This window comes from Planococcus citri, chromosome 2 (assembly GCF_950023065.1).
Source record: "Planococcus citri chromosome 2, ihPlaCitr1.1, whole genome shotgun sequence".
NCBI classification, from domain to species: domain Eukaryota; kingdom Metazoa; phylum Arthropoda; class Insecta; order Hemiptera; family Pseudococcidae; genus Planococcus; species Planococcus citri.
The window spans coordinates 52,882,153-52,902,528 of NC_088678.1; the positions used below are offsets into that span (position 1 = coordinate 52,882,153).

A 20,376-nucleotide genomic window follows, 5' to 3' on the forward strand; every position below is an offset into this window, starting at 1 on the left:
CGGATTTCTTTACCAGGTACCTATTATTCTTTATACGATGAATTTTCACAATCTTATTAAATGGGAAGGAAACCGGTACTATTTTTCGAAGAAAGAGATTGACGACGATGTTCATGATACTCGTAGAGCTTTATACAAAGAAGACCTATCTCTTTACAAGCCCGAATTAGTTCGAGCATACTTCAACAAACCTAATTCATTCTACCGATCGAAAATTTTCAACCCTGATAAACCAATCACTAAAACGTATGTCGATGACATTATTTGTGCAGAGCCTAATAATGATTTCCCCACTGATTTTATCCAATCTATCGACATAGATATATCAGATTCCGACACTAATTCTATTCATTCTTCTAGAGTTATGGAATCGTTCAAAATACCCATGTGTGAACGCTGCGGCGACGGTTTCGAGATGCGTCAAGAAGTTGTAAAAAACGAATATTGCCCGCACGTATTCCATCAAACCTGTATTAAAGATGCAACAGAACAACGGACCCCGGCTGGAAATTTTAAAACGGTGACAAATAAATGTCCAAACAAAAATTGTAACGCGCTCCTTGTACGCCAACGGTACAACTATCTATCCTTCCGTTTTGGTACACCATCGTGTGTCTGTATGAATCAATCGCATCGAATTAGTATTGACAACCAGGGAGAAATAATCCGTCGACAATCAGAACGCATTAACCATCTCCAAGAATCTCTCGAAGATGCTGAGGCCGTGTGTGTCGTACGTTTGAATAGAATCTCGGATTTGGAACAACAATTGTATAATATCAGACGTGAAAATGAAGTTAATCATCTCGACGGTAAGTTTTGTTGTTTTAACCATCCTGAATATACACGTACCCATCATCATCGTACCAATTACTTCAATTACGCTGAACAGAAATTGTTTCTACGCGAATTGCATTTTTTCAATTACTTCACCTGTGGAAACGAGAATTTACTACCTACACCTGTTGACATTAATTCTAAAGATGTATTCGTTTCAAAATTCCATAAATTAAGAAAATTTAATATTCCATGTGTTTCCACAGATATCGATGAAGAATTAGTTCAAGAAAGCGGTGAATACGTCGAAGATACAATTGATGATGATATTAATGAAGTAGACAATTGCGTAAATACCGGTGATAATAACGAAGATTCGCAAGATACAGCACAAGCTGAAAACACAAGCCCGATTGGACGTAACGACCTGAACGAACCGATTGATCGATTATCGTCGATGTTCGCCGCGAAAGAAGGTATTATTAATCATTCTATTGATTCAATTAACAAGTCAACTGATTCATCTAATTCTAGCATTCTTTCTTTATTTGAAGCTGAAGAACGTGAGTTCCAACGACAACTAGACTTGCAATTGGACGCCCAAGATGGCTTAATTGCCAAGGTTCCCGATACGTTACCTCCGCTCGAAAAAATAGGTGCAGCCGGACCATCTAGCCAATCATTAAATAATGACCAAGTTTCGATTTATGGCTCAACATCGTCGGTTATCGTGTCGCCTAAGATCTCCGAAGGAAATAAAGAAAATACTTCGAAAACGCCAAAAGTCAACCTCGATGATGTGAACATGCTACCTGCTCATCCGTCAACTGAACCGCCAGTATTGGCAGATGATGCTGTACCATCGACTTCACGATTCCGCGACACTTTCCGTCCAAGCGGTCGCAACGTATTGGGAAGCTTTTTCAACGCACATAACGTGCTGGTCAACCACATCGTGGCACCGTCTGCGAATACTACACGAATGTCTCGAGATCCACGGACTCGTAATGTAATAACACCACGCATAGCTACGATCGCCGAAGCTCAAAGACCGTTAATGGACGATGAAGACGCTCCGAATGAAGACTTCCGCAATGAACGTGAAATACGCATTTACGACGGAGGAGTAAACGGCCATTCAATGCAAAGAGCGGTCTTTCCTAACCGCCGCAGTAATATTATGGCGATTCTCGAAAGAGCGAACTACCATTATGGTCACCAAATTCAACATCAGCTGAGGCAAGAATTTTCATTTCAAACACAAGAGATGTATTCATCGGTTTTTACGACTTGGTCTTCGAACGATAACCAGCCATCAACCCATTGTTTCCTCAATGGGTGGTGGGTGGTTGGTGATGGCTTGGCACATTCGTTGGCAAGAGAGCCATTAAGAAGAAATTCCGTTCTGAAGAATCGGTGGGATAGGTCAAGATTTGCAGGGAGCTTCATTAGCGCCAAAAGGCTGATGCATAATATTGACAACCACTTGACAAACGTGCCGCCATACGTAATTCTCTCTATGGGAACCCACGATAACACGCTTGAAAACGAATTGGCTACTCGATTGAACACCAACCTCGTCCTGAAATGTTTACTTGACCACGGCGTACGGCGAATTCTAATTCTTCCGACCATCGTAGCTCCTAGACGAGAAGACGCTCAGAGATTGATGGAATATCGCGAATGGCAGAGAGGTATCATGCCTCAAATGGATACAGAAAGAATTCACTACTTAGAATTCATCGAAGAAACTATTGATCGCGTAGAGCCCTATCATTGCGATATGGGTGGTATCCTATACGTTCATCCGTTCGTGATATTCGACGTAATCTACAGAATTAGCCATCTTCTCGCCTACAGACCGTGATACAGACATTTACGTAAATATTTATTCTTTAAGGTGACACTTTCGTTTATTTTTCTTATTTGTTTGTTTGTCAAATTGTGAATTTGTTTTCGTTGAATTTTTCCTATTTTTAAGTTGTTTATTTGACAAGAATGCGGTAATAAGCTGAACATGGATCGGTATTTGTTCAATTCTAAGCTCGCTGTTTTTCGATCAACATAAGTACCTATGTTAGGACTTATGTTTTGTACCATTACGCATTCAACGAGATTATTTCTATTATAAAAACTAAGCTAATTTGTTCTACGAAGCATTTATTTAAGTGTATTGCTTATTATGATTAATTTTTCTACGTTTTCTATGATATAACAGGAATTTTCGGAAGTGTTTTCTATTTTTACGTGTTCGTGAATTGTATTTCCTTGTTTGATTCTTTTTTCTTGTTATATTTCTTATGCATAATCATTTTTTCGAGTTCGTGTATACGTTGTGTTCACTAGGATGCTAGTATTAATAGGCTATGATTTTTTTTTATTTTTTGATAATAAATATTCAAGAGCTGTAAGAAGTATACGCTCTTCTGCAGAAATCGCATTATTTATTTGTTCATAGTGTCAATTATTTCCATTAGAAGGTGATTTGAGGCAATTTATTCACTACTTGGGATTATCAGTATCAAAGTTTCAATTTGGTTAATTTCGCAGCTCAATTAACTTGACATATTACAGAGGGAATCTTGCAATTTAATTGATTTAATATTCGTGATATTTACTGCAAATCGGTTCTATTTTACCATTTACGAGACCATATTCCATTTAACTCGTCACTTAGTGACCATACTATACTGCAATTAATTCTGTTTATAGTTCAATCTTCCGTATACTCAATTCTCATACTAGTAGCTGCATGTTTTCACCTGAAATTATTACATGCTGAAATCGTATAAACTCTAATGATCTACAATACGGAAATATTCACAGCCCTTTATTCAAGATAAAATATTTTACAGGTACAATTTATCGGAAGAATCAGTCTACTAGAGATAACAAGGTATAAATAGAATTTGCCAGACGAATACTACAATAATCTGTAGGCCTTTGCTACATGGATAATCCCCACCTACTTAAATACAATGATACTTAACAGCCTTATAAAGATAATCCCTTCCATTTACAGCATTTTTTCGATATAATATCCACAAGGAATTTACGCAAATATCTATTAGCCTTCATTAGTATTTTGAATGTTGACGTGATCATTGCTAGTGCTCCATTTCAGTTGACGTACGCGATTTTGTGCTATTTTTGCTGTTTTCCGTAAAATTCGATATTTTATTTTGTGGAACGAGATTATGGCTGCTGCTAATTTAACGCACTCCGTTGAGCTGAGTATCGCTGTCTGTACCATTTGCGATGATACGCTAGCTGCTCCGCCGGCTGGATCTACGGCACCTCCTGTCCTGGTAACCGGTTCAAATTGCCACCACGTAATGCATCTCAAATGCCTGATGCTAAAGACAAAGGGTATGATAGATAGAAAATTAAATTGCTTATACGATAATTGCGGTGCGTCGATCTCTGTTACTTCAATTCATGAAATCGTAGTTAAAGTATCGCCTATATCAGAGAGCCTACGTTTATTCGTTAATAATTCTACGCGAGCTCAAATAATGTCGCTCAATCAAGAAATGAATAGTACATACGAGCAGAATAATCGACTCAACGGTGAAATCCAACGAACCTTAGATCGTAATGCCGAATTGCAAGCTAATTTACGCGCAAGAGACCGTCTAATCGAAGATTTACGTGCCAAACTCGCATCTCTGAAACTTTCGATCGATTCTATGCAGACGCTTGATTCCGATTCCAAGGAGTCTAAACCTAAACAGAAAATCGATAATCAGTCGTCAATTCCGTCTACCTCTGCATCACCTAGACCCAAGGTAACAGTTGAAAATTTACAAGCCGCACTACGTAATTTCGAAACTGACAACTCACCGCCATCGACTTCCGGCTACCGAGCTCCGATCCCAGCCGATCAATATTCACCATCGTCCGCTTCGTCGAATGATTCTGCCATGAATTTCGATCAAATTTATCATCCGATTCTCGATGCTGTTGTACCCGAACCTGCTCCAGTACCCGTACCTGAGCCAGCAGCTGCCATCGTACCTGTAATGAGGGAAAATCGTCGCTTACAAGTAAATCGACTTGATATCCGTAATAATTTTCCTATTACATATTACCATCGTCCGACGATCGGTTCGTTCCCAAAGGTGAGAATTCCAGCCGATGGTGTAATAACTACTGCGACTTTTCACATGTTGATTTCCGAACTACCTTTTTACATCGATCGTCAAGTGCCACGAGACGTTGCTAAGTACATAAATGACCACAAGTTCTATTTTTACATTGTATCGGGCAAGCTACGTAGATCTGATGGCGTACGTGAACCAGTCTATTTTATCCAGGGCCATTGGTCATTGGAGATGGCATCCTATGTGGAGCTGTAGATGATGCTGTCGCCGGAAACATTGATTTGGTCGATCAGCTTCCCTCGAATCTCTTCGTGAACCGATCTATAACGATAAAAGATATTCAGAGGAACTTACGGAAATATGTGGTAGTACTCCCTAAATACATTATTCTTTCTCTTGGCCATCGAGACATAGCCAACGGTACACTGTTGACCGATATCACCGAAGATGCTAAGAAGTTATTGGAGTTTATTCTCAAGACGCATGTTTGTAAAATCGTTATAATCCCCCCAATCTATACTAGCGAAACGGAGCAAACATGTAAAGACTTACGAGCTTGGCTTCGATATACGGCAGTGTTATTAAGTCGTTCTTCCAGAATTGTCTATCTACACGAAGTAGAAACTGTGGTAGATCATCATCTACCGATTACGCACTGGTCAAACATTCCCGCATTAACACAGAGTAGTCACCTTGAAGTTCTACTCGGATTAATTCCTTATCTTGCAGAGCGAAGACTGTTGAAGCCATTCATGAAACGTGCCAATACAGATGAGCCCGATCACGCTGAAAAAAGACGATAATGATTAACAAAGTACCGATGTATCATATTATATAATATCGCGATCTATAATTACTTCCCGTTTATTCTACCGATATTTTCGTAATTATCCTTGCGCATAATCTGAAACAAATTAAAAACAAACGCTGTTAATTTTTGTTATCATTACCGATAGATTATCGATACTTATATTTACTACGTCATCAATTATTGGACCAATTAGAAGTGTGAATTAAATTTGCCAAATTTTCCTATATTTTTTTTTTTCTCTTTCGAAGACTGAACATTTTTATTTAATTTTATTTAATAATCGATTGTTATTTTGCTGGACACCATTGTTTCCTTATTATATTGAGTATATTAGTTCTTGAGTTGAATTATTGTTTCATTTATTACATAATGGGTAATTCTACGATCGACGAGAATCTCCATTTCTTGAATGCTGCTAATGAGCAATTATATATCTGGTATTTGAACTCGGTTTCGGCACTATGGAATGCAAGTATACTTCATTCTTCATTTGAAAATTCAAGAATCATGCCTGCTAAAAATTTGGAAATAGGAATTTACGATACTAACTTTGGAAAATTTATTCATTCTCCACCATACAGTAATTACAAATATGCCTGCGACGGAAAAAACTTACTCGTTCTTAACGATATTAATTCTGACACCTTGAATTCTCAAAAATTAATTGTAACAAATGAAACCAGAATATTAAGTGATTATGACCTATTCTTTTCTTGCAAAAATATTGATCTGAGCAACACATTAATTCCGAAATTTACAATTGTACAAGGTGTACCAGGCTGTGGGAAAACATCGTTTATTCTAAATAACGTAAATATTCTATCAGATCTTGTATTATTTCCAACCAAAGAAGGAGCTGAGAATTTTCGAAATAAAATGATTTTGAAAAATGAACATACTTTGGATGAATCCCATTTAAAACGTAATTACAGAACAATTGATTCTTACCTAATGGGTACAAATAATAGGAATTATACACGATTATTTATAGATGAAGCATTTTTAGTTCATTTAGGTGAAATTACATTTGCTATAGCGAAGTCCAACGTGAAGGAAGTAATACTTGTTGGAGACAAAAATCAAATCCCATATATCAATCGTTCTTTATTACCAACTGTGCATTTTTCTACAATATCAGATGACTCCGTTTCGAATTATACCTATTTATCAATTTCTCATAGGTGTACATTAACCACCTCAGCATTATTGTTTCAATACTATCATCAAGGTATGTTTTCATCGTCGCAAATACATCATGAGATGAATCTCGTCAAACTGAAAAATATTATTTCCCTACCTCATATAGTCGACGCTCATTACTTATGTTTTACTCAAAATGAAAAACAGATCTTAGCATGTAACGGATTCCCAATTAACACGGTACATGAATACCAAGGGAAACAATCAGCCACAATTATATTAGTTCGTTTAATTAATCAGAACAATTCAATTTTTGATAGTATTCCACATATAATTGTAGCACTTAGCCGTCATACTACGAAATTAATCTATTACACAGTAAATGATTTAGACCTACTTTCATCATTTATACGACGATCAAGTAATCTTCAGCTTTCTGATTTGACTGCTGTATCCGTTTCCAACTGCTACATCTGAAATAAAAAAAAAAAACATAAGCTCAATTATTACAGAAGTTATATTATTTTATTAATACATCCAAAGCAAATAGGTACGTATTTACTTTTACACTATACTACCTTTTGGACAGTTGTCCTACTTTTTAAATCATTACTTTTTTCACATTTTGCTTTTCATTCTCATTTTTCAAATTTCTGTAAATTTTCATTTTCTATAGCATTACGTAATTATCTTATTTTTACGTATTTTTTCTTTTTTCAAACTTACTTTAAGCTGTATTTTCTATATTACGTAGTTTCGTATTGTAACTTCTTTTTGTAATCTTGTGGATGTTTTCCATGTTATTTACTTTTATCTTTCTATACCTCGAATTCTTGAAGATGTTTATTAATTCTATTACTTCCGGTACACACTACACGAGTACACAATAAACTACATAAATCGGGGCAGTGGCGCTGGATATTGGTCATCTACTTATTGATTCTATTGATTCTCCTGCTATTTTTTGGATTTACGTACCATATTTCGACCTCGCTACATGTGTTACCTAAATCGGGGCATATGTAGAGGGAGAAAAATCATGCTTTTTATACCACTTAGCTGGGATAAAAAGTATTGCTGTATTACCCAACCTGACGCGAATATCCGCGCCGCGAGCCTTACCATAGAAAGGGGTAATTCCGCGAAATATGACCTAATATCCAGCCAATCACAGCGCACCATCGCGCGCAGCCGCTGCATCCGCAGCTCGTCCCATATTCATATTTTCATCATTGAGCTCTCTCAAGATAGTTTCTAAGAACTTCAGTATTCATTCTACTGCCACCTGACCTGGTCAGCTCCAAGACTACGAGCTTGGACTGCCAGGGAAGTGTGAGGTCTAGTCCAGTGCATTGATTCTATTGATTCGAATGTACTGAAACTAGCACAGAGATGATGCTCACGAGGGATTATTTTCCTATGGCTCGGATTTTTCCCCATTTATTCTATTTATTTTGAGTCAATAGTAGTGTGTACTATTCCGGAAGTACATACCTATACAACACCAAACAGCAAATTTTAATTATCATTCTGGTGTTGGAATGGTATTTATATTGTCTTTCCCAATTCCAAGGTATTTATCATTTATTTTCTTAGTTTTTATAACAAATACTTTCCTTTTCCCCAAATCCACAAGAATAGGCTATGAATGTAGTAATTCTTGTTTTAACTTCAATTATAATTACGTTTCTTGAGATACCAACGAATGTTGATCTTTTCTCTACGTGATGAAGTAATTATAAACAGTTTTGAAGTTCATTTGTGTTTCTATTTCTTTATATACATACGATCCTACACATCTAAATTCGTCCTATGATTATACCTGGGGTGGGTCCCTCACTTAGGTAATAGGTAATGTTGAGTAAGTTCATTTACGAAATATTAATTATTATCCTGACTCATACCCGCTCTCGTATATAGGGCTGGACCCCTAAGTGGAATTCTCTGGTTCGAGGGGGTCCTGGTAGTGGAAGGTGAGATTCATAATTAATTAGTCCCCTGATTAGAACCCAGGAATATGGCTAAATTAGTTCCTACTTGAGACTGACGTGAATAACCTTCTCAAGTAGGGTTTTCATGCTTTAATCATCACGTGTGCATTAATCTCCCCCTACATTCTGGTTGTGCTTTTTTTTTCAAAATCACGTTGTGCTTTTTTTTCAAAATGGCGTTTTTTCCCCAAAATCGCGTTGTGTTTTTTTCTGAAGTTTGTGGTGTTCTTTTTTTCAAAATTGCATTGTGCTTTTTTTCAAAATTCTAGAATCGCGTTGTGCTTTTTTTTCTAAAACTCGCGTTGTGCCTTTTTTTTCAAAATCGGGTTGTCCTTTTTTTTGAAATCACGTTGTGCTTATTTTTTCTGAAATTGTGTTGTTTTTTTCCGAAATAGCGTTGTTTTTTTTCATGAAATCGCATTGTGCAAAATCGCGTTGTGCTTTTTTCGAAATCGTGTTGTGCTTTTTTCAAAATTCGCGTTGTGCTTTTTTTTCAGAGTTCGCGTTGAGCTTTTTTTTCTAAGGTTCATGGTGTTCTTTTTTTCAAAATCGCGTTGTGCTTTTTTCCCAAAATTCCCGTTGTGCTTTCTTTTCAAAGTTTGCGTTGTGCTTTTTTTTCGAAATCGCGTTGTGCTTTTTCTTCTAAAACTCGCGTTGTGCTTTTTTTCAAATTTCCGGTTGTGCTTTTTTTTAAGAATTGCGCTGTGCTTGTTTTTTCCTAAATTTGCGTTGTGCTTTTTTTTCTAAAACTTGCATTGTGCTTTTTTTTGAAGTTCCGGTTGTGCTTTTTTTTTCAAAATGGTGTTTTTTTTCTGAAGTTTGTGGTGTTCTTTTTTTCAAAATTGCGTTGTGCTTTTTTCCCAAAATTCTGGTTGTGCTTTTTTTCAAAGTTTGCATTGTGCTTTTTTTTTGGAATCGCGTTGTGCTTTTTTTTCTAAAACTCGCGTTGTGCTTTTTTTCCAAAATCACGTTGTTTTTCTTCTTCATAATCGCGTTGTGCTTTTTTCTTAAAATCATGATTGCGTTCTGCTTTCAAAATCCCAATCACTTTTTTTCAAAGTTGTGTTGTGCTTTTTTTGAAAATTGCGTTGTGCTTTTTTTCCAAAATTGTGTTGTGTTTTTTTTTCTGAAATCGCGTTGTGCTTTTTTTTAAAATCATGATTGTGTTCTGCTTTCAAAATCCCAATCGCTTTTTTTCAAAGTTGTGTTGTGCTTTTTTTTGAAAATCGCAATGTGCTTTTTTTTCAAAATTGTATTGCGATTTTTTTTGAAATTTCGTTCTATTTTTGAAATTCGCGTTGTGCTTTTTTTCAAAATTGTGTGTTGCTTTTTTTTCAAAATCGCAATTTGGTTGTGCTTTCCTAACTAAAGAGGCTACGCACACTGTTACAGCTGCGCCAAGCGCAGCTGTCTAGTTTTTTTCTTATATCTAATGCTTTTACTGTTGGAAAGAAAACATCTAAAGTTTGAGTGCATAAAATTTCTAAATTAACTCGAAGAATTTTTTTCTTTTTAAACATCTTGTTACATCTGGTACAAGGAGAGGTTCAATTTCATTGTTAGGATGATTTTGAAGGTGGTATGAATGCTTAGTTGCAAATCGTTGTATTACTTCAAAGATAGTTCGCATTTTATAAGTCGAGATGGAGGTCTTTGTTTCTGCTATATCATGGTGCATTTATGATTCGACGAAAGTATTTGTTCTGCATCCGCTGAATTATTTTTCTATAATCGATGGTTTTGCAGTAGGTACCCCATAGTTGACAACTACATATATGTATGTCCAAATGTGTAGGTTTGATGATGGTTTTGTAAAGTAGACGTTTGTTACTTAATTTAGCTTCACGTGCAAAGAGCCAGCTCATCTTTTCAAGTTTAAGTTTCATTTCATCTCGTTTTTTCTCAATATGTGTTCTCCATGTTGATGTCTTGTCAAGGTGAATTTACAAATATTTTGTAGAGTTCTTTTGTGGTATCATCATGTTGTTTATGGTAACTGGTAAGATGCAGATTCTTCGAGTAGTGAAGATTACACTTTCATGATAAAAATACCTAAATTCCGAATATCACCTCCTCAAACCAAATCCCAACAGGTCCAGCCATTGTACCTAGAGCTTCAAGCGTGCATTTTTCATTTTTCCAAAATTTTTGAAGGTGTTCAAAAGATGTCAACATTTTATTTAGGCTATTTTCAAAAAAACAAAAAAAAAACTCAGTCGGTTTGAATTCACATAATTTTTTTTTTTGAGACTTGAAAAATTTGAAAATTTGCTATGGTGCGATAATTTGCACTGTTCTCTGGTGAGCCTTTTTTGTACTTGTACAAAGTGATGAAAGTTGACTGGGTCCAATCATCTGGCCATTCTCTGTTTTGCCACACATGATTGCAGATGAGATGGATTCTTCAGGTGACTTTTTTACTTCCAGTTTTGAAGACTTCGGCAGGTATGTTGTCAGGTCCAGGAGCTTATGCTGCAGAAAAACTCAAAAAGACCACTAATCAATTTCAGGTTCTGTAGTGCATTTACCTAACTTATGAACCGAATAATTTTTTCATGATTATAGAACACATCCATAAACAACATCTACACATGCTCGAAATCAATAATCATCATTGAACTTTGAAAAAAAAAAAAAACTTTGAGAATTAAAAATAAACCAAATTACTGCTTTTCATACGACGAATTATTTTTCTTTTTTTCAAAAAATTATTGCAGGAAAAATTTTTGAATTGGAATAGACAGACATAGGGTAAAGTCACCAGTAGTTGACATGATCCAGTAGTTGACACTTACGTCACAAAAATCGCCATTTTGGTGTCCCTGTGTGATTATTGAAAACACTGATTGCACTAAAAATTAATTCATACCTCGCTTATTATTGGCCGTGAGTTAGGTGATGATTATCAGTCATACTTTTTGCGTTTTATCAACTTTTATTTTCACCACGAAAATTTTGCGAATTTTTTTTGCTGATTTTTAATGGTAAGTGTTTTACAATTATTTTTCTATATCCAACAATTTTGAACATTTTGAGATGGTTATTATACCATTTGAAAGCTAATGAGATACACTTTATTTCTAACTACTTTTGATTGATTCATAATCACATTTTCATGCTCGATAAGCCGGGTGTCAATTACAGGCGCTAAAAAATGAAAAATTCCAATAATTGACACCGTATAAAAAATGTATTTTCTAATGTACTTTTTTCACCATTATTTTACCGGTTTATTCAAAATAGTCTGATTAAAGTACGAGATGAATATTCAAGAAGCTATAAGTGCTGTAAAGTGAATTAGAAATTACATCTATTTATATGGTGTAAATTATTGGAATTTTTCACATTCTTGAAAATGTGATTCTGATTCAATCAAAAGCAGTTAGAAAGAAAGTGTATCGCATTAGCTTTCAAATGGTATAATAACAACCTCAAAATGTTGAAAATTTTTGGATGAAAATTGTAAAATACTTTGTCAACTACTGGGGTGTCAATTATTGGAATGTCGTGTCAATTACTGGGGGTTTTTGGACACTTTTTGAAATGATCATAAAAATCTCAAAAATCCACTTACGAATGTGAAACACAAATCAAAATGTAAGGAAAACTGTGTTCTTTTAGATGTACTTACCAAAGTTTTCAAAAAAATATCAACTTGAGCTATAGATTGTTTTTTATCAAAAAGTATCAAAAATCTGTTCAACTACTGGCGACTTTACCCTATTTGAGTAGATTTCGAAAATTTTCACCTAAATTGATCAAAAGTGTCGCAAAGATGAGATCCGTGCTTATAAGTAGGCACTAAATTTCATTTTTGTTCTTTTTTTTTTGACAATTTTTCCAAAAATAATTGGGCAGAAAACCTGCTGGAGGCTCCAGAACAATGAAAACCACCATAAATTGATTCGAGAATCAAACAGCTGCTTTCTATTTCAATGTGGTCAAATTTTGATTTCCTCAAGTACAGAAAATCGTACTTCGAATAATTTTTAAAAAATTTGCCAAAAATCAAAGAATGAAATTCAGCACGTGGAATTTCAGTGGTGATTGGCAGTGCATTTTTGGTTTACTCTTTCGATTTTTCTTCATCTAATTCAAAAAAAATGTCTACCTATTGAACGTTGGGGTATCTCCCTTTACGAGGACTGTAGAAAAATAGAATTAGATTCAAAATGATTGAATTTCGTTCCATTTTTCAAAATAGTCTATTATAAAGATTTTTTATTTTTTGTAAAATTCTGAAAGGCATAAAATGCAGTGAAATGAAAAATTAGATTTGCTATTTTCAGAGGAATTTACTCCAAATTTTTTAGTTCATGATCAATATTTCGTAAATTAAATTGTCAAATTAATTACAGATTTTTTGAGGATTTCACTGGCACACTCTCTGTTGAGCATGAGTATCACAAACTGAACAGGCATTTTAAAACTTGTGAATTTTCCATCGTGAAATTTTTCAAATTCTACAGCACGCTCATGGATGCCAGCAGAATGTGGCAAAGATGGGTAGGTAGGTATAGGTAATCTAAACCTCGCGGAAATACCAGATATCTATAACAAGTCGCGAGAAATAACAGGCATAGGGGGACAAAGTCAATCTAACGGTTATCTAAGAACTAAGTAATATAATTCCATTTTTATACGATCGAGTGGTCGGCTTCGGATGTAGATTCAATTTCAAGACCAAGTAAACAAGTTGAATTCGCCATTCGATAATTCGAAAATCGACAAGTTTATTAGGTACTTCGGTTCCACGAGCAATGAAATGGAAACGAGATTTTCTTGTTCGAGAGCATCGGATTGAGTAAAATTAGTAAAAAATTTCATTTTCAATCGAATCTCGGTCTTCACCACGCGTTATTCGACGTGTAGTGATATACATAGGTAGTATTTTTAATACTTGTTGTAAGGCTGAAGATGTTGTTATTCGCGTTGGAAACACGTAGAAAAAATGTTGCATCTAGCACGACATATCATTAGCAAACATTGTTAATGCCCACCACGACTTTGAATTTTTTTTAACACGAATAGATAATAATTTACATTCTAATAATGAAAAGTAGAAGTCAACATGATGCTTGGAATGAAATTCGTCCAAAGATGAGCGCTACTCGCGACTACAGGCGGTCTACGAATTTACGCTTTTGCTATTGATCACTACCTGTATAGTATATCGTGTTTGGCGAGACACAGGTACTATACAAAAATCGTTCATTGTTTGCGAGCTCTTCGGCAATATATATATTTACTCGTATTTTTGAATAAAAATCCGATGGAATGCGAAAAGTCGAAATAATACTCTATACGGTCAACCGCTCCGATGCATGGCAAGGCAACAAGGCTAGCGGAAATAATCGCCGCTTCGTTGGCAATATTGGTTAAAACTTTCCGGACGTTTAGTTTGTATGTATTGGTTTACCAAGCTATAAGGTATAGGTACATCGTATCGTAGACAATAATCCGCCTATAGGTATCTATAGGTAGATTTATCTATACTTTTGCTTCGCTAGAGACTAGATGAGAGTATACTGTATACTGGAGAGAAGACGAAGGCGACTGCCTTAATTGAAACCGTGTGTACCTGAGCATTATTTCGTTCTGCTACAGATGTGTTGTGTTTTGTTGCGTTTAACCATTGGCCGATCTGAGTCATCTGTCCGATTTATCACGGTGAACCTCCGAATGAAACAAAGAAATTGCAGCGGTTACTAAAAGAAAAAAAAAGATCAACTTTTATGCGCCGAATTAGCTGTACTCATACACGTTAAACGCACTTCAACACCATTTCCATCACACCAGTCAGGCTCATCGTATCGCCGAAACAACCGCAAAATTCGTGCGATCAGTGATTCCCAGTATGAGATTGTAGTTTTTGCTTCCTTTCATTATGAGAAAGAGAGATGTAAAGATGATGATGGTTATAGAATGGTCAGAAGTAATGGTCATCGATCGAGACAATTTTTTTTTAGCATAGTTTGTTAGGGTAGGTAACGTAACTTGCAATAATGCCGCCCTGTATGCTTCAACTAAATCATGTGGTTGAGAATTTAAATAGGATAATTTCAAATCGAATTAGAACATTGTTGAAATTGAAGTTGAATAATAATAAATATACCTTCCTACTTTTAAAAAAAAACACAACTTGAAGCAATTTTGAAATAAAAAATCTGACTTTTTTTGCGACGAAAACGGTTGTTTTGGAAATGTTGACTCAAATAAGGGAAGGAGATTCTGCAATTTTAACACTCAGAAATAGAGCTTTTTAGCAATGTTGTTTAGAAAAGCAGGCTTCTTTACAATTTTGGCAAAAAAAGACAATTTTTAAGTATTTTGATGCAAAACGGTTTTTTGTGCAATTTTGGCAAAAAAAAACAATTTTTTGAGGTATCTGTAAATTTTTACCCAAAAAAGATTTTGTCTGCAATTTTGGTAAAAAAAAAAAAATACATTTTAGCAATTTTGATGCGAATTGCGAAAAGAACAAGTTATTTTGATAAATAGATTTTCCTTGATAATTTCGATTATTCGAATAAAAATTAATTTTTTCAAATTCATCCCTGAAATTGTGTCTGAAAATAATGAAAACATAAAAAGTCATCAAACATCACGTATTATCAACAAAATGCATCATTTAAAATAATGAATAGCATAAAAAAAATGTTCACCCTGAAAAAATATTTTTACCATAAATACTTAATGACGTCATTTTATTCCACCCCAAATGGCCGGGAGTAGTGGCGTACTCCTGTAAATCAAGCTAAATGGTGGCCTGATCATCAAAAAGCGGAGAGTAACGATGAGTAGCGAAGAGTGAGCTAAGGGAGGAGACGAAGAGACGAAGAGACGACACGAAGCGACGGCGTAGCGAACTCCTAGCGAAAAAACGTGAAATTCCGCTGATCATTTTACTGAATTTTTCCAATTTTTTGAAAGAACCAATCGTGAACGAATTGATCAATTCTACAATTTATAAATCGATTCGTTTGCGAATGATTCACCAAAAATTATTCAATTCGTTCGCGAACGATTCACCAAAAATTGAGTAAACTAATCGATTCGTTCGCGAACGAGTCATTTACACGAATCAATTCAAAATGATTCACCAAAAATTATTCAATTCGTTCGCGAATGAACCAAAAATGATTCAATTCGTTCGCAAATGATTCACCAACTATTAATCAATTCGTTCGCGAATGATTCACCAAAAATCATTCAATTCGTTTGTGAACGATTCGCCAAAAATCAAGTAAATGAATCGAATCGATTCGTTCGCGAACGAGTCATTTATACGAATCAATTCGTTCGCGAATGATTCACCAAAAATAATTCAATTCGTTCGTGAACGATTCACCAAAAATCAAGCAAATGAATCGATTCGTTCGCGAATGATTCACCAAAAATGATTCAATTCGTTCGCGAATGATTCACCAAAAATGATTCAATTCGTTCGCAAATGATTCACCAACTATTAATCAATTCGTTCGCGAATGATTCACCAAAAATCATTCAATTCGTTCGCGAACGAGTCATTTATACAAATCAATTCGTTCGCGAATGATTCACCAAAAATGATTCAATTCGTTCGTGAACGATTCACCAAAAATCAAGTAAATGAATCGATTCGTTCGCGAACGAGTCATTTATACCAATCAATTCGTTTGCGAATGATTCACCATAAATTATTCAATTCGTTCGCGAATGATTCACTAGAAATTATTCAATTCGTTCGCGAATGATTCATCAACTATTAATCAATTCGTTTGCGAGAAATTCACCTAGAAATTAAACGATTTGTTCAATCGCTAATCAGTTGTAAATGATTTGATTCGATTCACTTCGCTTGAAAACAGATCAATTCCTATAGGTACAATAGTTTTACCAAAAAAAAAAAAAAAAAAAAAAAACGAATCAATCATAAATTAATTGATCCGTTTGCGAATGATTCACCAAGAAATCAATCAATTTATTTGATCACCAATCGTTTGTAAATAATTCGATTCGATTGTAAACAAAAACAAATCAAAATTGCTATACTAATGTTTCAAAAAAAAGGTGACTCAATTTGTTTGTAAAAGATTTGTTTTTGAAGAAAAGTCGGTCTTCTCACGCATAATGCGTGAGTATTTTTTGAGGTTACATTTCTCATCAGTTCTAAGAAATTTTAAATTTTCCGAAATTGTTAAAAAAAAAAAAATTGCATAAATTTACGAGATAATCGAAAGATTAGTTGTTATTATACCAAAAACCTGATTTCTAGTTACAATAATAGTTACAAGGGAAAATAAACTATTTTTGGAGGGCTTACAGTTTTCCAGAAAATGAACATTTTTTTGTTAGTGGGCTGACCTTAAAAAACCAGACAAGAAGACAGACGACCTTGAGAGGCATGTACTGATAGGTCAGATCAGTGATCTTGAGAGACCAGACACGTGGTTCAATGACCTTAATAGAACGGCCAGATAGGTCAATGACCTTGAGAGGTCAGACACGCTCACATACGACCTTGAATGAGAAGCTGGGCAGGTAGATCTACGACCCTGAGTAGCCAGACAAATGAGTCAATGACCTAAGCAGGTCTGATGGGCGCACAGACAACCTTGAGGCGCCGGGCAGACGGGTCAATGACCTTAAGTGGCGAGACAGGCAAACATGCGACCTTGAGAGACTAGACAGGTAGGTCAGTGACCTTAGGAGGCCAGACAGACGAATCAATTACCACCAGAGACCAGGCAGGTAGGCAGGCAGACAGACAGACAGACAGACAGACAGACAGACAGACAGACAGACGACCTTGAGAACCCATACTTATGGGTCAATGACCCGCCAAAAATCAAATGTTTACCAATATGCGCTTTCACTGCTTGAATCGATTGAAAATGGTTTCGAACCATTTCGAATAGTTCTGGAGCCTTAAGCTGATTTTTGAAAGTTGAAATTTCTACAAAATGTTATCCAATGGAGTTGGATGAAAGCTAAAATAAATTTAGTTTGTAGGTACCCAAATTTCAACGTGATGAGTCAATTGAAAATGGTGTCAAGCTATTCTGCAGGAGCCTCCAGCCATATTTCGGAAATTCATTGAATTGAATTGTGATCAAACTAACGTCTCGTTGACTTTAATCCTGCGATGTAAATTTTTAATTACACATCTGGAAACAAGGTATGCTTATAGGTAGGTATAGGTAGTTACTCTAACGTGAGCAATACAATGCGTCGAGTTGGCAATTACCTACGTGCGTAACATTAATTTGCGCTGATTTGCAGTCTGTTATCGAACCGTTATTTGAAATTACGTCTAGACCTAGGCTGAATTTATTAGTAGTCATTACGTATTATACGTATAGATGTATACTCGTACGAATGTATCTGAAAAGTGCATTATTTCAACTCTTATCTTGGGGAACCTATTGGTATATTTAACGCTCAATTTCGTATTCGTTCCTTATCACATTTATCGAGCTTCTTAATCTGGCGCATTTTAACGTCATAGCCGATTAATGGTGTCGCCATTTTATTGCCTTTAGTACCTCTACCTATAGTATCGATATTATGACGTCGTATTTCGGTTACCGAGGTGTGTACTCGTATGTGTAAATATTGCGAGTAATCATCAATATTCCGAACTCGAATTCCAAATTACCTTTGTAATTCCGTACGTACTCTAATATTTACTCGATTTAATTACTTGATTAATGGAAATTTTCGTTGTAAAAAAACTGGTTTCATTTTACCGATGGAAATATTATTCGGTGAAAAGGAATACCTGCTGATGTACCCGAGCCTACCAACCTATTGAATTTTAACACCTGTGTGCGCGAATTATCCAATTGTTCGTGAAACCTTCTTCTTATATTATACTTATTCGTCTTGTTTATAAGGTGCGCAGGTTTCCGCGTTTCAAATTTTCCAACTCGCAGGCTTCGCAGCTGGATACGTTCCAAGTTCCTGTTTTCAGGGATAAATTCGTGACTCGAGTAATTTATTTGTGTTGACGTCCAGAATAGGCGACAAAAGCGATGTAATTCCTGCTGTTGTGTAACGAAAAGGATTACACTTACCACAGTTAGAGTTGTTTTCTATTTCTAGGTCGATAAGAGGTGCGTTTTATGTCACAGCTAGGAGTCTTTTTGTTATTGGTGAGGAATTCGCGAAAAAAAAAACTGCGCGTTAAGTGAGATGTTTTGCGATGTTTGTTGACTTGAGAAATAAACGAGTTTTGTGTTTTGCGGGACAAAAAAAAATCAAAGTGCCTATTTAGATGGACTAAATAAAATGCATTCTTTGCATACCTGATGACCAAAAAAAAACGATTATCTAGAGGGTCTATTAACGTTCCTAAACGAAGGGCAGAATCAGCTCTAGCTTTCTCCTATCTGCTAAAGAAATCATTTCTCATAGCTAGGGTAGAATAAACTTGAATCCTGCCTAAAAAAAAAAAAAATTGAAAAATGGTGACTTTTTAAACTTTTTTAGAGAAAAACATAAGATAGGTAATTCCATACGTTCTCTGCGTTGCAAACATTGAGAGAAGAGAAGACCTTAATAAATTGTTGTTGGATTATCAAGATTTTTGCAATCATGCCGTTCATTGCAGCAAATTACTCGAAACTTCTTCGATCCCCTAAATTGTACCCCTCGAATCTATTTCCACCATTTCCAAGCCGATCTGGAGCCTCTAGCAGAAATTGACTTTTCTCCAAAAATTTCGAATTGCTCTGTTAGAGGTTCCTAATCAACTTTGATGGTATCTAAAAAATTTAATCCAGTGATTGAGTTCTACATTCTAAATCTAGCAGGTCAAGAAAATCGTAAATCCGAGGTGAGGGGTCGAAAAATGTACCTACCTATTGTTTTACAAGTTTTTCAAATTTAAAAACAGAAAATCCAAAATCGTTATTTTTTGCGAAAAATCTCTCAAATCTTCTTCTACCTCTTGAAATTGAATTCTCGAATCGGTTGTCATCATTTTTGAACCGATCTGAAGCTTCTAGAAAAAATTGACTATTTTGGAATTTATTCAAAGAAATTTCTAACTTTTAAAAAAATAAACTTTTCAACCAGTCCCCTCGGATTTACGATTCACCTATCCTATTCGATTCGGAATGTCGCACTTTTCACAGGATTGAATTTTCGGCTTGCAAAATTGATTACAACGCCTTCTGGAGCGATTTGAAATTGCTGGAGAAAAGTCAGCTTTTACTGGAAGCTCTAGACGAACTCGAAAATGGTGAAAATCGATTCCGTTGAGGAGGGGGGGGGGTGTAGATTTTAGTATACAAACCAAACTTCAGATTTTTTCTCGTGGTTTCCTTTTTTTTCAATTTTTTTTTTTTTTTTTTTTTTTTTTTTTGAGAACCTTACCAGTCAACATTATTATGTTGGTATGTATTTTGGTCGTTTTCAAAAATTCGCCAAAAATTGAAAAATTAACGTTGGTGGCTCAAAATTAGGTTCTGAAGTCTGAGTGACATACTCTTTCAGTGAGCCAAATTTCAGATCAATCGGAAAAGACGAGTTGTAAAGGTTTTTTGTTAAGGACGAGGACGTGAAAATA

General features: G+C 35.4%; 2 protein-coding genes across 4 annotated transcripts in view; both read left to right on the top strand.

Moving 5' to 3' along the window:
• The window catches only part of bbg (big bang), a 316,775-nt gene that overhangs the window by 258,064 nt on the left and 38,335 nt on the right, over positions 1-20,376 (top strand). The gene's annotated exons all lie outside the window — the stretch shown is intronic.
• LOC135836421 (uncharacterized) lies at positions 368-3,212 on the top strand. 2 transcript variants are annotated; one of them, XM_065351250.1, is made up of 3 exons: positions 368-812; positions 1,044-1,253; positions 1,332-3,212. In XM_065351250.1, the coding sequence occupies exons 1-3, from the start codon at positions 386-388 to the stop codon at positions 2,642-2,644; spliced, it is 1,950 nt and encodes a 649-aa protein (XP_065207322.1). In that variant the 5' UTR covers positions 368-385; the 3' UTR covers positions 2,645-3,212. The 2 variants fall into 2 exon arrangements, with proteins under 2 accessions (XP_065207322.1, XP_065207320.1); XM_065351248.1 differs by having other exon boundaries at positions 1,044-3,212.